The sequence below is a fragment of the Phytophthora cinnamomi genome, assembly GCF_018691715.1.
Source record: "Phytophthora cinnamomi strain GKB4 chromosome Unknown Contig62, whole genome shotgun sequence".
Classification (NCBI taxonomy): Eukaryota; Oomycota; class Peronosporomycetes; order Peronosporales; family Peronosporaceae; genus Phytophthora; species Phytophthora cinnamomi.
In genome coordinates this window covers 84810-103969 of record NW_027150995.1, presented here as the reverse complement: position 1 = coordinate 103969, position 19160 = coordinate 84810, and the positions used below count along the sequence as shown (strand labels likewise).

General features: G+C 52.7%; 1 protein-coding gene across 1 annotated transcript; it reads left to right on the top strand.

Moving 5' to 3' along the window:
• Positions 1 to 14588: 14588 nt before the first annotated feature.
• Positions 14589 to 18461, top strand: IUM83_06759 (ABC transporter B family member 11; the record flags this gene model as incomplete). Its single annotated transcript, XM_067930990.1, has 1 exon — positions 14589 to 18461. The coding sequence occupies one exon, from the start codon at positions 14589 to 14591 to the stop codon at positions 18459 to 18461; it is 3873 nt and encodes a 1290-aa protein (XP_067787035.1).
• Positions 18462 to 19160: the final 699 nt, after the last annotated feature.

Genomic DNA, 19160 nt, shown 5'->3' with positions numbered 1-19160 from the left:
TAATAATTCTGTCGTCGAAGTGACCGCGTTCGACATGGTTTCGCTTCAAAGTTGTGCATACGCGATCACACATGCTACCACGGACTCTAGCATTGGTGCTGTTCTCCCTGTCAAGCGTGCAAGTCTTGCCTCGGTGGCAACGAGGAGAAGTTCAGGCTTTGTGATAACATTTAGCGTTTCACTGGAACGACCTAACGACATCAGTCCATTTGTGTTGACATGACCAGATAGTTCAAGGAATGCAGCCGAGGCGCTAAACTTTACAATTCTTGTAAACGAACTGTTTCACTAAGTACATCAAACAAATAGTACAGAATGAACTGAAGGTTATGTCATCTAGTTTGTACGGCAACACCCGAAAAAGCGTCGATAGATTGTTCGATCGAGATATCAGGATTGTTTATCCACTGCAACTCGATAAAACTACCTGTATATGGCAGCCGAACCTCCTTCTTCGCCAGATTCATTGCTCACCGCCACCCAACAACTCCGAAGCTGAATACCGACCTCAATGGACGAGATGCTTTCTGCCGATGCACCAACATCATACCTCGTCACTTCGACATTTGCTTTGTTCGACTCACTCACTTCTCCAAGATGACGAAGTTCCTGCTCGCCTGCGTGATCGCGCTTTCAATCGCTGTCACGGGTTCCAGCGTCGCTGCTTCCAGTGCTACCCTCATCGAGCGTGGACTACGCGGTGATAGTGCTAGCCTCGCCGGCGAGGAGAAGATCTGTTACGTCCTGTTTTGGCCCTTCCAGTGCTGAACGACTTGCCGCGCCATGGCATGCCCCCCCCCCCCCCCCCCAATGATTCTCGTCCGCTGTGCGATTAGCGTTAACGTAAATCGAGACATTCCTACTTTCGCGCAACTCGGATTTAGTTTGCCGGATTGTCTAAAACTAATCACGTTTCCCTCCCTATTTGATGGTGAAGTAACGATTATACCAAAGCCAGCAAGCAAGGAACCAACGATCGGTAGATTGTTTTCATGTTAAGGTGAGGTTGATCTTTCATTATTCAGTCTTTTAGGCTATCTAGCGACCAACAAAATGCCCAGCATCGGTAGATCCATCTGCAAAAGAGGACGTAATCACACATCCTGTGATCAGGAAACTTCTCCTCCTTGTCACCGACATCTGATCCAGCGAGGCTAGCGTTCTCGCCGCGTAGTCCGTGCTCGACGGAGAGAGCAGCACCAACAACGGAATCTGTGACAGCAAGTCCAGCTGAAAACACGATCGCGCACGTGAGAAGGAACTTCGGCATCTGTAGTGAGTCGGGCGCGGCAAATATCGATATGACGAGGTACGTCGACAGAACGGTGGGAACCTTGCGTTCAATTAGGTGGTGCTACTGAATTGATCGTGGGTCACGATACTGGTAATGGTGGAGGTTTCGATCTGATACGGACGTGCTGGCTCGCGCGGACCGTACGATGAACCAAAATTGTCCGGGTTATTCGTCAAGTAATTTTTATTCTATACCCAAATCGTTGCACTTTCGAAGCCTTTCCATGTATTGATCGAGAAATATTGGCAACCCTTGAATCTTGAGAGATAGACCTCAAGTCACTAAAGTTTCGTGCATCCAAAATGCAGTCAAAGTATATTTGCAGCATTCAATCAGATTAGGGGTCAATGTGGTTCATTTGGTTAAAGTCAAAGGCATGAAGATGCCTTGCCTTGCTTGAGAGGCAAGGTGCCGAGTGGCAACCCCTATCAGGGATGGTGGGTGGATTGAATTCCTACAACAACGCCGATATGGCAGGCGTGGTGCTGGACGCAACGCTGGTGAAACGCCTACAGCATTTGTACGGCGGCGCGGTCGTGAGGGCTTGATTCCCGCGTCGACGTAACTCCAAATGAACCACGACAGGAAGGGGGGGCCAAGATTCCTGGTCCAGGATCGGCATTGGCCAGCCCACCTACCCATTTTCTGCACAACTAGATGTTGGGTCTTCAATTTGAGGTCTTGGTCGTAATGTCTTCATTCTGCTTCAAAACATCTTTTCCCCAGCTTCGTCCGCTTGCTCATTCCGCCTTGCTTCAACACTGCACTCACTTCGCGTGGAAAACTACCGTTCAATTCACTCGTTTTTACTTGATGCATTCTCTTATGTTTCATTTCATTTTCCACGGATAATGCTTTAGTTCACATTATCGAGGACCTGCGCCTACGGTTGTACTTTATTTTTTTTCCGTTTTAGTGGAATGTAATATAATATAATATAATATAATATAATATACTTCAAGAAGTAATATAATATCCATTTACAGAGCTACAGCTATAGTTTGTCTGACACTCCCAGATTGAACCTCATGTTGCGCACCTTGGTTTACCTACGTTGACTCCCAAGTTCACCAAACAAAACATCCATAGCCTCAACGGTAAAAGTGTCGCTTCCCGTGGCCGCCGAATGCCACGTGTTCTCTGTTGGAGTAATAGATCTCACAGAGGAATTAGGACAGAGGAGAACAGTATGTCATTGATATGTACGAATGTAGGAGCTTGAGCGTAGAGAAGACGCTAGAAAAGAAGATCTGTGTAGGAAGCTTTATAAAAGAAAAAGAGTGACTGTGACAAACCTAACTTCAACATTCTCCAACTGCATGTTCCTCGAGAAGAAAATAAAAATTACAGATGTCCATTGAGTAACATCGTAGACATAAATCATTTGGCACAGGTATTATCGTTTCTTAGAGGCTACGCAAAAGAGTAGGTATTTATTTCAATTTCAACTTGTTGGGTCAACATAGCATCATAAATTTGTAAGACAAAGAGGCCATTCAAAATAACAGGTATTTAAACACGGACAGATCTTCAATGATACTCAACAGGGTATGTGATAAACCTATAATGGCACCTGAGTGGCATTCGCCTATATATTCTTGATAAAATCCAGATAACAACAACAGCAAAAACAAGTGGCAGTGCTGCCGTGTTCGAGGTGCAACTTTTCGGGCATCCAGTACTCGTGGTTTAGCTGGTAAGTCGTCTACCAAAACAAAATCGTGCGCCGCACGAAGAGAAGCTCTGAAATTTCGTGGCCTAAATTTGAAGAAGCAGATGAAACCAAGCTACGTCCTGCCTCAATGTGTTTATTTCTCGTAGCCTACGCGGCGTTGTGACTGGTAAAAAAATGAAGGCGAATTTTCCATTTAGTATTTCAATGCTGTTCTGTTTTAGCTCCGACTACTGTTCTATATCCGTTTGGGGCAGTAATGAAGTGGAAGAAACAACTCAGACAAACATATACTATTGTTACTTTCATTTAATGAAGTCCGCAGCTGGACGGTGTCTGGGGGAACAAGACCAGATCTCGGAAAAATAATTATTTTATTTTAGTGAGAGGGTGGGTCACTTAGCACCCGCAGCCACGACAGGATCACCCGTCACCTCCATCCTCAGCTCCACGCCATTCGACGAGCAAAAGCACCTCTGCAGTTAAGCCCTTGTTCGATGCGCGATCAGCTCGCTTGGAGCGACATCGCATGGGTTAACGTTCGTGCAACATCTAATTAATGCGATTGATTTGCTAATTTAGCAAATCGCATTATTATAATTAGCAATGCTAATAGATTTCAAGGATACGAGCTTATTGGCTAATAAATTTCGCACTTAGCAGAGGTGGACGACACAGGTAACATCCAAGTAATTTATAGTTTTGTGCAGGTTATTATATCCAACAGGAAAACCAAACGGTAATTTATGTACAACCCATATGCTATTTTAAAGGGTATTTGACTTGGTAAACTCGCACACCCCGCTCTGAAATAAATTTCAGAGAATACAGGTTGAACGTTCATCTACCCGCGATCATCTTGCAATTGAATAACGACCTCAGTGAACCCAAGTATTCTACACTCGGTAGTTCCGTCGACATGCGCTGTCATTTCGACGTTTGCCTTGTTCGACTCACTCCAGCAATATAAAGAAGTTCCTACTTGCCGGTGCGATCGCGTTTTCAATCGCTGTCACGGGTTCCAGCGTCGCTGCTACTTTCCCATCGAGCGCGGACTACGCGGCGAGAATTCAGGCCTTGCCGGGTCAATCGCCGGTGGCAACGAGGAGAGGATCTGTTTCTTCTTATTTTTCTATACCCCTTGCTGAACGACTTGCCTAGTCATGACATGGCATCCCTACGATTCTCGCCTAGTAAAAATTTCCTTCGTATAGTGCAAAATTCACAAGTGGGGTTTCGTTTTCACTGACTGACTAAAATAACGATTCCTCAGTCCACTGGTAAAGTGTAGTTCATAGTGTTAATGACATAGTTGGTGATAATCCGAGAATGAGTACTCGATTAAAAGTGTCCTTCTCGATTTGACCTGTGTTCTGTGTGTTGGCGATAAGCCTACGGCCATGCTATGACGAGGCAAATTATTCAGCACTGGCCAGTAAAATGCCAAAAGAGGATGTAATCACAGAGTATGAACTTCTCCTCGTTGCCACCGACATCTGATCCGGCGAGGCTAGCGTTCTCGCCGCGTAGTCCGTGCTCGACGGAGCCATTCCACGTCGTATGTGACGCATCCGACTTCGCGATCGGATGCGCGTTGATGCAGCACGATCACGAGGGCCGTGATCGTGTCGTCTACTACCAATCGCGTCAGCTGAAGCCAGCTGAGCGCTACTATCCGGTACATGACATGGAACGCCTTGCCATGAAATACGCACTCACAAAGTTCCGAGTGTATTTGCTTGGAAGTAGACCGTTTGTGGTCTACACCGACCATGCATCACTGCGCACCGCAGTGAAGTCACCATACATATCACAAAGAATGGCGAGATGGCTCTCATTCTTTGCGGAGTATAACTTCCGGGTCGAATACAAACCCGGAAGATTGAATATTGAATTTAGTGGCCGACGCTTTATCACGTCGGCCGGACTACGCAGAAGCTGCTGACGTCAATGCCATTGACGCCATGCGATCGAGCTAACCCACATCGTCTCTGCTAGACGATGTGAAGGCCGCGTTCGCGCACGACGCGGACGCGAAGCTCTTGCTGGCCTATGGCACAGCACCTTCTGACAAGTCTCGTCAGAAGCTGCCCAAGCACCTTCGTGCGCGTGCACACCGCTTTCGAGTGCACGACGGATTACTGCTTTATAATGCAGTCGCAGGATCATGTATGAATATCATGATGCCCCGACTGCGGGACATCTCGGACGTGAGAAGACATACGTCCTTCTCACGCGCGACTTCTACTGGCACCACCAGTATAAGTGGGTGCGCAAGTACATCCGTGCTTGCGAGGTATGCCAACGCGTAATGCCTGCGCCATTCGCGCAGGCTCCTTTGCAATCACTACCGACTCCGTCGGATGGAGTCCATGTGTTTGGACTTCATCTTTGGTCTTCCCCCGGACAGCGGAGGGAATACCGGTGTTGTGGTCTTCGTCGACCGCTTCAGCAAGATGGTACATCTTGCTGCGGTGCCGGCAGAAGTGACCGCGAAGCAGACGGCCCGTCTGTTCGTCGACATGGTGTTCAAACACCATGGCATGCCGACCGACATCGTGTCGGACAGAGACCCGCACTTCACAGCGCACCTGTGGCAAGAAGTGTTTACACGTCTTGGGAGCCAACTCTCAATGTCGACTGCGGATCATCCGCAGACGGATGGCCAAACCGAGCGCGTGAATCGCGTGCTCGTCGACATTTTGAAGAGCTACGCTCACTCGTTCCAATACTGGAGCGAGTGTTTGTCGATGGCAGAGTTTGCCATCAACAACTCAGTGCATGCCTCGACCGGGCATACACCGTTCTACGTGAATGCCATGCGGCATCCACGCCTACCGAGTTTACTCGGAGTGATGGCTCCCACTTTAAGTGGGGGAGGATCTACGACTGCAATACAGCAGCCGCAGAAAACCGCTGACACTTGCACAGTGTCAGCTGCAACAATGGACAAACCACATGAGTCTGCGCAGGGCGCAGACTCCCCCAACAACACGGCCAACGACCACGGGTCTGCGCAGGGCGCAGACACCGCAAAGAACCACGCAGAGGCCGGGCCTCTAGCGGAGAGCGAGCTGAATGACTTCAGCTCGGATGCAATCAGTTTCATCACCAAAAGACAAGCCGTAATTCGGTTTGTCCAAGACACAATAGCAGCTTCTGTTGATCAACAGAAGCTGAACGCAGACAATGCGGGCAGAGGCAACACAAATGAATTCAAAGTTAGTTCATTGGTTTTGTTAGCTACTCAAAACCTGCCTAAACATGCAGTTTCGGACTTTGGAGCAAGCAAGCTTGCTCCGCGCTTCATCGGACCGTTCACTGTGTTGGCACGCCACGGCAACGCATACACGCTAGACATACCGTCTAGCATGCGCCTCCATCCGACCTTTTACGTCGGACGGCTGAAGCCATACCTGCAGCACGAGCCATCTAGCTCGGCTGACCCGAAGCCTCGGCAGGAGCCGAGGCAGAAGCGGAAGCCTTGGCCTCGGCGACGAGCAGCCTCTCCTCCAGCGCGCGGACGCGCTGGAGCAACCCTTTCATCTGGGTCCCCAACTCGACCTGGATATTCGAGGTGGTCTGCGAGACCGCCGCGACTTGGGCCTTCTGGTTCGCCAGCTCCTGCTTCAGGGCGGCGAACTCAGCGCCCTGCAGACGCTCCACGACGGTCACCCGGTCGTGGAGAGGCGCATACCGATCAGCCCGGGCTGATCATACCCGGGGCGTGTTCCCACCCCCGCCACCGCCGATCCGTGACGCCCGCGGCTCAACCCGCTGGATTGTTGAGCGGGTTGTTGACCATAGTATCCCGAAAACGAACCCTCAAGGGGCTCGTTTTCGTATTCGTTGGAGAGGATTTCCTCCCCATCAAGATACATGGGAACCGCGGAACGTCTTGCTGGAGGACGTTCCGGAAATGGTGAGGGCGTACGAAGAGCAGTACGCGCTGGTACAGCGGAAGTAACACGAGCGCTGCGATCATCGCTAGCGCCCGAACCCTCACGTGCTAAGAACTTAGCACGGAGCTCTTTGAGACTCTCGGGCACACGGAACGACGTGTACCCGTTCAGGTCGCGGTCGCTCAAGCGGACCGCGCCTGGAAAGCACTTCGTGCACTGAAAGCCCTCGGGCACAGCGCACGGCACATTTGCCTCCTCAGCAGCAACATGAAGTTGCTCCGGCTTTCCACGCTTCGAGTACGCCTCGAAGCGATCACGCGCTTGTTTAATCCGATCACGGTAAGCACTCGGCTTCTTGTTGAAGTTCTCAACAATGGCGTTCCAGCTTTGACAAAGTGCCTGCCATTCGGGCACTTTGCTGCGAGAAGAGGTCTTCTTGCTTTGAAACCATCGGAGCTCATGAAAGAGTCCGATGTAGTAATCGCGCCTTTTAAGCGTTTCCGCATCAAAGTGCAGCTCGGCAGCCACAGCGTCATCTTTGATGGCGCTGCATACGTACAGCGGCACCTCATTCGGAGGTACCGAGTTCCCATACCGGTCCGCGATCTCGGACGCGGACGGCATCCACGGATCACGCGGAGAGCCTTGCAATTTGACATCACGCGCTGCAGCAGCGGCGCACGGAGAACTGAGAGCCCCAGCGGAAGCGAGTGGGGTATCGCTCTCAGTACGCGAACGCTTCGAACTCGAAGCGTCCGATTCGTCCCCTTCACGCGGGCGAACGTTCTTGGCGTGAGGGTCGAGCGATTCGCTCGACACTGAGTCTTTACGCTTTGAGGGCGAGTCCTCCTCGCCCTCCATATCTTCATCGTCGTCGTCGAAGTCGACGACGTCACCGTACTTCGCCTTCTGGCGTTCAAAGTAGTCGTCGATGGAGAGATGACTCCCCATCGACTTTGCGGACTTCTTCTGAGGCGCGCTCATCGTTGAATGAGCGCGGATTTCTTCTCCAAACGCGGAGAATTGACGAGTGGTCAATTCCGAAGATTGACGTGCGGAGACCCCACGCGTCTAACCTTAAGGGGGGGATGGTGTAACGGGGTTACACGTACAAGTGGCTGCAAGCCACTTGTGAATTTAACAGATAGGTTATCTGTTAAAAGTTTTAGATACTTCCTCGCCTTGGTGTAAGACACACCAATGGATACATTGAAGTGGACCACCACAATGAGTGGTCCACACATACCCAAAGATCCTATTGGTAGAAAGCAGCATCTTTCTACCAATCAGAGACATGCATATTAGCGGGGCTCTGACAGCCAGCCGCTGCCAACCCTTTCATAGATGATAAACAGTTTTTAGCAGATTTTAGAGGAAGATCAATTTACAAACAATACAGTTCTCATTTTACCTAATCTAAGTCACTTGGAATCCTTTCTTACTTAACTTATATTTGTGTATTCAAATATAATTAACTCAAATAATTACTAAGTACTTACGCTTCCTCGTACACGTAGCGCAACGTGTAAGCTAAAGTAGTGAGTCAAGTTAGACCCACTACACAGCTGCTGTAGCTCGCTGCGGAGACGTTCTTGTAAGTCGATAGGCACGAATTCACGACGAAGGCCTTCGGCCAGCGTGTCCATCGTAGTCACTGACGACTTCGACGCGTAGTACCAAGACGCAGCGGGCTCCTTGAGGTGGGAGGCCACGACTCGTTGTTGATTATGGGAAGCATGGTAGTCAATATTCTTTGCTTCCAGGTACATGAGGACCCGATCCAGGAAGAGGTCCAGAGAATCGCCCTTCTTGCCGGAGAACGTCGGCATGGACATGCCCTCCACTCGGCGCTCCTTGGACGGGTTATTCGACAGGGTATGCACGAGATTACGCAGCTCTTCTTGCTGCGATGCCATCGTCTCTGCGACACGGGCGATTGCAGTCATTGTATCCCAAGCAGGGGCGCTCTGCTCCATACTGCTTGCTGGTAGGTGTGGCGGCCTACTCTTTCTTCACACAGGTGGGCGGCGGCTCACACCCGGTCACCGGTTCTTGTTCGTCGACGGAAGTTCTCCCAATCCACCTCGGACGGAAGCAAGTGCTACCAATTGTTGCACTCCACTCGGGGCTCAGCCGGCCGAGTGCAACTTGCCGGAGTGAGGAGAGGCGAAGGTTGGTGAGCTTGGTAGAGTAGAGGAAGTAGTTGAGGGTGGAGAGTGGAGGAGACTTGTGGAGAAGCGAATTCCGGGAAAGGGGTGATTGGGAGCAATCGGCAAAAAGATGGATCCTTACGGAGTCACTATACCGCGGAAGTGACACCCGAGAAGCCAGATCGAGGGATCTGGTGATGCGGGTGGATCGAGGCTATCAGATGTGTGTGGCGTCAAAGGGAGACTACTGGAAATACTACGAGATGACACAGAAGACGTCTACATACGGCAGAGGGCCAGATCCGCACTATCGGAAGTGGTTGGATCCAAATCACATGTACCCATGTGGATCCAGACCCGGGCCACCTGTATCCAGGCGGATCTGAGCTTCTGAGGGATGACTAGGATACGCTAAGCAGTGGATGGAGCTTACGCCAGCCGAAGGACCCCAGATCAAGACAAGTTAACCCAGATCAGGGACGGTGGGATCCGGATCACATGTACCCATGTGGATCCAGATCCAGATCACATGCACCCATACGGATCTGGGCCTCTGAGAGGTGGCAATGGCAAGTGAAGTGGAGAAAGGAGTTTGCGACGACCAAAGGACTCAAGATCAGCGAGGATCAGCGTGGATCAAGCGGAATTGGGAGAGGTGGATCCAGATCTCATGTACCCATGTGGATCTGGATCCGGATCCCGTACGCCAGGGCGGATCCAAGCCTCTGGTAGACGGCTAAGACGAGGAAAGTGAGGAAAGGAGGTCGCAACAGCACAGGGACCCCAGATCAACGCAGACCGACCCAGATCAAGGCACTTCGGAGATCAGCGGATCTGGATCTGAGAATCAGATCCGGATCTGGGAATCAGGTGGATCTGGATCTGTGGATCTGGTGATCTGGGGATCTGGCGGATCTGGTGATCTGGTGATCTGGCGGCTACAGCTCAACGGAGGGAACAAGCGACGATGCAGTGAAGGTAGAGGTGGTCCGTAGAGCCGGCAGGTATCGATGGGAAGATAGTTCGGATTGGGTGATAGGATTTTGGGATAGGATTGGACATAACCATAAATCAGAGTCGAATTTGCCTGGAAGTGCTCAAGTGGTCTACTCGCGGCGGGGAAACGCATATTGGCCCCGCTCGACGTACGCTGTGGATATCGAATTTGGCTCCACACGCACCCCACGACTACCAAGCGCCAGCAAGCGGCCCTCACACCCCAAAGAGTCAAATTTGCCTTGGACAACGCAAGTGCCTTCGCCTTCGCCTGGACTCGGGATCGACATTGGCCCACCAAGAAGCAGCAAGGTACTGGGTAGCAGATCTAGTGTTGGTTGAATAATCTGGATAATATATTGGCCAGATCAACCTTCCTAGTGAACTCCCTACAGTGCAGATCCCAGATCACCCGGAGTTAACTACTTGGCGGGGTGATCCTTGATTCTCAACTACCCTGATCCCGCTATAGGAAGCGGCAAGTACGACAAAGGGCGACCTACCAAGTCGTAACAAGGGTCTACAACACACCACAAGGCAACCACTCGGCGGGATCCACATCCAGGCCGCCAGATCCAAGTCGGGAATCACTTGATCTGGACCAAGAACCGCGAGCAGAGTGAAGATTTCCGCGCTGCTCCACCGGATCCCCGCGTCTCGCCAAGACGTTCCTACTTCAACACTTGGACTCTTCAGAAGTTACCAGAGGAGCAAGATCCAGCCCTACCGACGGGTACACAAGGTGAGGAGTTCAGCACTGATCACGGATCATCGGAGTACCCCCTCCGTTAGTCGGTGTCCGGGCGCTGTTGCGAAGTTGGATCTAGCAATCTCGCAAATTTTGCTGATTCCGCTACACCACAGACTTGTGGACTTGAGAGTAAATGTGAGAATGATTCATTTTTGTTTGGAGCCTGCTAAGGAAGCGAGAAAACCTTCAGCACTGCCAGGACATGTAGGAATCTAGCTATTCATACAAATAGACTGTTACCCATTGCACCTACAGGGTGCATACTTGAATATGCGCAGTCCGGTCCAGCGGTACATCACATTGAAGTCATCATTTGTGTCGAGTAAATCTTCGATCGTCGAACAGATGAGGAAAATACAACAGATCCAGTCGATCAGACAGCGAAGCGCAACCTAAACACAACCATTCGAGCGGCCTTCAGATGATCTGCAGAGCACACCAGTTGGTAATGGAGGGATTCAAATCCATGTTCGACAACAAGATGGTGACAGTCTGGTCGGCGCCTAATTATTGCTACCGCTGTGGTAATGTCGCTGCAATTCTCGAGCTGGGCGAAAACCTGGTGCCACGTTTCAATATTTTCGAGGCCGCTCCACTTGAAGCGCGTGGCATGCCTCGTAAAGATCGTACCCCTGATTATTTCATGTAGCGAGCATAGTGATTGCTAGGATCGAGAGCCCAGCTCGGATGCTTTTGCGCGCAAGGGCAGCGCTGTAGTGCTATCCCACCAAAACAATTCTAGTAGTACAAGATCATTTCTACAAGAGCGTTCATGATTTATTGTGCACTTGAACTCGTATTTTATGTGGGACTCACAATATACTTTGTTATGTTCGCAAATTTAGCCTTTGTTCTTGTGAACTTGACCTGGAAATGTGCACTGTGCCATGCGCATCGTTGCGAGCGCTACGAAGGTGTACGGTCCCAGTGGTGCCCAATGTTTTGCTAGGATTATTTTTCGGAGACCCTATCGTTGGATCAAGATTGAATTTTCTTCGGTCGCTTAACCCTACGGTTCAACAATGCGTTCGACATTCATGTATGACAATCGAAACTTACGAGCATTGTTTCCTCTCGTGTCCGGCATTAACAAATACGTGGAGATCTTTTAGTTACCATAGAGCAAGGCGTTTAATGCAGAATTAAGGTGGCGGTTGTTGCTTTTTCCGCAAGCATGGGACAACTAGTTGGAAACACCAGCAAAAAACGATTTTGCTGCTGCGGAGGATCCACACAGCAATCGTGTTCAATGGAACATGGAGATTTCGCAACGAGATTCATTTTAATGAGACTGAAGAAGAGCGACCCAAAGGCGATGCACGAGTAACGGCGCTGCACTCTCCGACTGCGGCGACATGGATGGGAATTGTACCTGGCCGTGAAGCAGGTAATGACCGCTCCAGCTTCCATGACATAGCGATGATAATGCCCATGTGTGGCTAGGTCTGCATATACGGTGTCACCTCGTGAACGCGTGGACACACGCGGACGCTTTCGGCAGACGTCCCCGGGGTGCTGGTCGATCTTCAGGATGAGGAGCTCAAGACTTCTACGAGCTGCACGAAGACACGGCCTGATTTGGCGGCATGACGGAGGAAGAAGGTTCCCTCCTCCGAGGTATGGGCTGAATTCTTGACGGGGGAGTGCGCGTGACGGAACTGCCATGACTCTAAGTAGGTGGACTGCGATTTCGACGGCGCCTCACGTCCGTGAGGCCGTGGAGCCTCAGCGTGGAAGCGCAGTCTCCTTTCAGGGAGATGAGCTCGAGATGTTAGGAGAGCGCTTCTACGTGCTGCTCACAACGTACGGCCCTGACCTACAGAACTCGGACGGCATGCATGAGTGGCGTTCCAGATGAGAACGACCAGAAGAAGAACGATGGAGAGGAAGGTAAATGGTAATGCATCGTAGAGGGTGTACTCCCAACTACACGTTGCCTTCGCGCATTCATGTTCATCAGGCACAAGCCGTGGCTTGACAAGGTACTTACCTACCTTCATCCTTGTACTGCACAAGGGTTAGAAAGGATGAAAGATCGATGCATGTACATGTGCTCTTAGCTTTCTCTTGTCGCAAATTTCAATGCATCCTTTGGGTTGTTGAGTTATTATCTGTTAATTGTCGGCGCGAGATGTATGAAAAATGAATCCGCCACGTAGCATGTTTCATGTCGTCCTAATGAATCCTTCACGGATAACCTCAAGCATCAACAGAGTTATCCAGCGGTGCACTTCGGAGTAGAATATTTGAAACATTTTGGGCAGCTGTGAAGCTGCTAGTTTCCGCTTGCTTTTCAAGCCAGCTCATGCTCTCCACTTCCAAAACTACTTTTAATAACCGGAGCGTATACCCTAGCGCGCTGACCTGACTCTCTCTGTACGTGTGGAGCTAGGCTGGAACAGTCTGGAGCTCCAGCCTCGTTACATGCTCCCCCCAGTCTGGAGCATTGCAAACTAGGCCTGTATACGTTTTGCTCAAAACTGTCGCAAACTGACTGAAACAGAAACGTTCTTAGTTCTGTTTGTGCACGGCCAAAACTGCGCCAAACTGACCGTAAACTATCTCGATACTTTATCCCATATATTTCTGCGATGCGCGATTTGACTAGTGCTGTTTAGCCAAGTTTTGTGCACTTTGGGTGTACTAACTACTTCGAAGTAGTGTTTCGTTAGGGTCAAGTGACGGTGATCCGCGACGAGCGGGCCAAGCGGCTCTGCTGCTGGGCGGTCCAAGCAGCTCTGGCGCCGGTTCTCCGCTATGAGCGCTCTGGTACCGGTTCTCCGCGATGAGAGGGCCAAGCAGTTCTGGTGCCGGTACTACGAACACGTAAAGACAATCGCAACCATTATCTGATTTTACGAGAAACCAGGAGAAATCTCTGCTAAGAATTTCATCTTCTTTCATAGGAAGGGATAGGAACAGGTCAAACGGTGTTAGTTTAGGGCTCGTTTGTTGTAAGTTTGAGCATAAACCGAAACTACGGGAAACGTTACCTGCCAGTTGTCAGTCTCGCAAAACGTTATCAGGCCTATTTGCAGCATTCAATCAGATTAGGGGTCAATGTGGTTCATTTGGTTAAGGTCAAAGGCATGAAGATGCCTTGCCTTGCTTGAGAGGCAAGGTGCCGAGTGGCAACCCCTATCAGGGATGGTGGGTGGATTGAATTCCTACAACAACGCCGATATGGCAGGCGTGGTGCTGGACGCAACGCTGGTGAAACGCCTACAGCACTTGTACGGCGGCGCGGTCGTGAGGGCTTGATTCCCGCGTCGACGTAACTCCAAATGAACCACGACAGGAAGGGGGGGCCAAGATTCCTGGTCCAGGATCGGCATTGGCCAGCCCACCTACCCATTTTCTGCACAACTAGATGTTGGGTCTTCAATTTGAGGTCTTGGTCGTAATGTCTTCATTCTGCTTCAAAACATCTTTTCCCCAGCTTCGTCCGCTTGCTCATTCCGCTTTGCTTCAACACTGCACTCACTTCGCGTGGAAAACGACCTTGTAAACCATAGCTAGCGAAACAGCGTCAGCCCACGATTGGCTGGACCGTGATCACGCGTGTTGGCCACGGGCTCGAGATTTCACACGCTCGGCAGTGACTATTACTAGTATCACGCGTGTAGGTCAAGGGCTCGAGATTGCACACGCTTGGTATCACGCGCGTAGGGCTCGGGGTCATGATGACCCACATCACTGCGTCGTCGCATTTGTATTTTTTCCGCGCCGCCGAGCTCAACGCGTTGTGCCCAGAGCTCATTCGACAATCTGCCCAGCGCCCCCCACGCATTGCGAACCTCTCTCGGCAGACATAGAGAAGAGCATGGGCCCGCCCTCCAGCCCTGAGCCGCACACGTATGTGGTAGTGCATACCCCTCGGTCGGAGCAGTCGCGCTCCGATGCTGAGGTCGTAGAAATAGAGGCATCGCCCGACAAAGGCACGGCAAAGACCAAACAAGTGTCCTTGCTGGAGCTATTCTCCTTCGCAGACACGACCGATAAGTTACTAATGCTCTTGGGTACGCTCGGAGCTTTTGGCGCTGGTGTCCTGCGTCCCGTACTGGTCCTTCTGTACGGAGACATCATCAACGAGTTCGGCGAGACCCACGAAGGGGACACGCCGACGCTCAGCATGTCCAGCGTCCACACGGCCTCGATCAACTTCATGGTCGTGGGCATCGTCGCCTTCATTGCTGCCTACCTGCAGGTGTACTATTGGTCCCTCACGGCCTCGCGCCAGTCCAAGCGCATCCGCAGCCTCTACGTCAACGCCATCGTGACCAAGGAGATCGGCTGGTTCGACGTGAACGACCCAATGCAGCTGTCATCCCGCGTCGCTGACGCTACAATCACGATCCAGGACGGCATGGGCGCCAAGATGAGCGACCTGCTGCACTTCACGTCCACCATCGTATCGGGCATCGCCATCGCTATGGTCAAGGGATGGGAGCTCACGCTGATATTGATGGCGGTGGTGCCCTTTGTCACCGTCAGCGGCATGCTGGCCAAGAAGGTTATCGCCGCCGTCAGCAACCGCAGCATCCACTCGTACGCGCAGGCCGGAGCAGTGGCACAGGAGTCGCTCAGCAACATCCGCACCGTGCACTTGTTCAACTCGGTGCAGCACTTTATCGATAAGTACAGTCACGCGCTGGAGGGAGCAACGCTGGCCGGGATCAAGAAGGAGTTTGCTGCTGGCTGGGGCACCGGGCTCATGAATATGGTGCAGTTCCTCATGTACGCGCTCGGCTTTTTCCTGGGTGCCGTGTTTGTCGCCCGCGATAAGCTCGACGGTAACACGTGCAGCGGTGCCACCTGCTACGACGCTGGGCGCATCATGACAGTCTTCTTCTCGGCCACCAAGGGCACCCTGGCAATCAGTCAAGCGGGTCCCAGTCTCCAAGCGGTGTACTCAGCTTGCGCTGCTGCATACGACGTGTTTGCGTTGATCAAGCGGCCGTCATTGATCGAGCCCACCAACGACGACCAAGGCAAGAAGCTCCAAACCGTCTCCGGAAACATCGACATCGATAATGTGCGGTTTGCGTACCCTTCTCGCCCCGAGGTGGAGGTGTGCCGAGGATACTCGCTACGGATCAAGGCTGGCGAGACGGTGGCGCTGGTCGGCCCGAGCGGCAGCGGCAAGAGCACGGTGATCTCGCTGCTCGAGCGCTTCTACGACCCGCTCGACGGCTCCGTGAAGATTGACGGAGAGGACGTCCGATCGCTGAACGTGAAGTGGCTGCGCCAACAGATTGGGTTGGTGGGTCAAGAACCTGTGCTCTTTGCGACGTCCATCATGGAGAACATCCGCCACGGCCGACCTGCTGCGTCGGACAGCGAGGTCGTGGAGGCCGCCAAGATGGCCAACGCCTTCAACTTCATCATGGAGTTCCCCGAGGGTTTTGCCACAGAAGTGGGCGAGCGCGGCGCACAGCTATCGGGAGGCCAGAAGCAGCGTATTGCCATCGCGCGCGCGATCATCAAGAACCCGACGATCCTGTTGCTGGACGAGGCGACGAGCGCACTCCACACGGAGAGCGAGCGGATCGTCCAGGCTTCTCTGGATCGGTTGGTGGCGGGGTCGAACCGCACGACGATCATTGTGGCGCACCGCCTGTCAACGATTCGGGATGCGGATCGTATCGCGGTGCACAGTGGCGGACACATTGTGGAGCTTGGGTCTCACGAGGAGCTGCTGCGTATCCCGAATGGCCACTACCGGCTTCTGCTGGAGGCCCAGTCGCAAGCAGCTGCAAAACATGACGACGTCAATGCGAGCGATGAAACGACTGCATCGGACGCGAGTGCGGGTGCTCGCACAAACACGCAGGCGAAGGAATCGACCAGCAAGGTCGCTGAGATTGTTGTGGCGGCTGCGGAAACGGAAACCAGTGAGTCTGAGCTAGACGAACCAGTTTACAAGGTTGGTACGGGTCGAGTCTGGAGGATGGCGTTTCCTGAATGGAAGTTCATGGCGCTTGGTGGTCTTGGCGCAACGGTCTATGGAGCGGTCTATCCCGTAAACGGTCTGCTCATCGGTGTGTCCATCAAGCTGTACTCCGAGACGTACAAGTCAAAGCACGAGATGCTGCACGACATGCGCTACTACTCGTTGTACCTCGGCATCCTTGCGGTCGTGTGCTGCGCGGCTATCACTTTGATGAATTACGGGTTTGGAGTGGCTTCGAACCGACTCGTGGCTCGTATCAGCGTGGCGACCTACGGCGCCATGCTGCACCAGGAAGTGGGCTGGTTCGACCTCGCAGAGAACTCGTCCGGTGCCCTCGTATCCCGTCTGGCCAGCGACTCCGCCGTGCTGCACTCGATGACATCCGAGAACCTCAGTCGTGCCGTGGTGGGCGTGGCAACAACTGCCATTATCCTTGCACTTTCGTTCATCTACAGCTGGCAGATGACCCTCGTCATGACAGTCATCGTTCCACTGCTGGTGGGCTGCAACTTCATGCGCATCAAGAACATGCGCGGACAGGTGAATGCCAAGACCAGCAACAACCCCGACGCCGCTGCGGGATCCTTGCTCTCTGAAGCCATCGACGCGATCCGCACTGTCGCGTCATTCGGCATGGAGAAGTCTCTGATTGCTCAGTACACGGCCTTCCTGGACGCCTCCAACGAGCAAGACAAGAGGGCGGGCATCTCGGGCGGCGTCGCATTCGGTCTATCGCAGGGCGTGCTGTTCCTCTCGCTCGCCCTCATCTTCTACGTCGGAGGCTACTGGGTCACCAAGGGCACGGTCAACTTCTACGACCTGTTCACGATCATCATGATTTTCATGACGGGGTCCTTCAGCATCAGCATGGCCTCCCAGGGATCCGTGGACGGAGAGAAGGCGAAGCAAGCTGCCGCCAACGTCTTCAAGATCATCGACCGCGTGCCGGAGATTGACGCCACCTCGACCGCAGGAACTGTGCTACCCAGCATCCAGGGCGACATCGATTTCAAGAAGCTCACCTTTGCGTACCCGTCGCGCCCGCACGCCGCCATCTACCAGGGCTACGACTTGTCCGTCCGACGCGGTCAGACTGTAGCTTTGGTGGGTGCGAGCGGCAGCGGCAAGAGCACAGCGATCGCGCTGCTGGAGCGGTTCTACGACCCGTCGTCGGGAGTGGTGACGCTGGACGGCCACGATGTGCGCAGCCTAAGCTTGCCGTGGCTGCGCGACCGCATCTCGCTGGTGAGCCAGGAGCCGGTGCTGTTTTCGGGGACGATCGCGGAGAACATCGCTCTGGGTAAGCCGGGCACGAGTCGCGCGGAGGTGGAGGCGGCGGCAAAGAGTGCCAACGCCTTCGACTTCATCTGCAACTTCCCGCAGGGGTTCGACACGGAGGTGGGCGACCGCGGCGCGCAGGTGTCGGGCGGTCAGAAGCAGCGCATCGCCATTGCGAGGGCCATCCTGCGCGACCCAGACGTGCTGCTGCTGGACGAGGCGACGAGTGCGCTGGACAACGAGAGTGAGCACATCGTGCAGGCGTCGCTGGACGCGCTGATGGCGCAGAAGCGGCGAACGACCATTGTGGTGGCGCACCGGTTGTCGACGATCCGGAAGGCGGACGTGATTGCGGTGACGCGTGACGGCGTCATTGTGGAGCTAGGCAGCCACGAGGAGCTGATACGGTTGCCGGGCGGCATCTACCGCGGGATGGTGGGGCAACAGGCAGGCTCGGTAGCGTAGTGGCAGTAACTGAGATAGATAGCTATCGCGCAGGAAAATCCTTTTCATTTCAGCTTGCATGCATCCGATAAATGTGCATCGAATACCAGTCGAACGACGTTTTGATGACTATCACAGCCCCCCCCCCCCCCCCGTTGCTGCGCTACAGATGAATTACGGCACTGCTGAGAGCTCATTGCTGAGCAGGGTAGAGCGGAAATAGTTGAAGGAGGACAGCACAATTTGCAACTCTTGTTGACGATCTGTTTCACTAAGGTTATCGAATAGTACAACATACAAAAGGAATGGAATGTCATCTAGTTTGTACGACAACACCGGTTGTCTGCGCACCACATCAATGGGATGATGTCAGGAACCTGTAGTAGAAGGTTGTTCATCCACCCAAAACGATAAAACTGTCTGTCGAAACCCAGATCGAAACCCAGATCGAAACCTCCACCTTCACCAGCGTCGTGACCCACGGTCAATTCAGTAGCACCACCTCATTGAACGCAAGGTTCCCACCGTTCTGTCGACGTACCTCGTCATTTCGATATTTACCGCGCCCGACTCACTACAGATGCCGAAGTTCCTTCTCACGTGCGCGATCGTGTTTTCAGCTGGACTTGCTGTCACAGATTCCGTTGTTGGTGCTGCTCTCTCCGTCGAGCACGGACTACGCGGCGAGAACGCTAGCCTCGCCGGATCAGATGTCGGTGG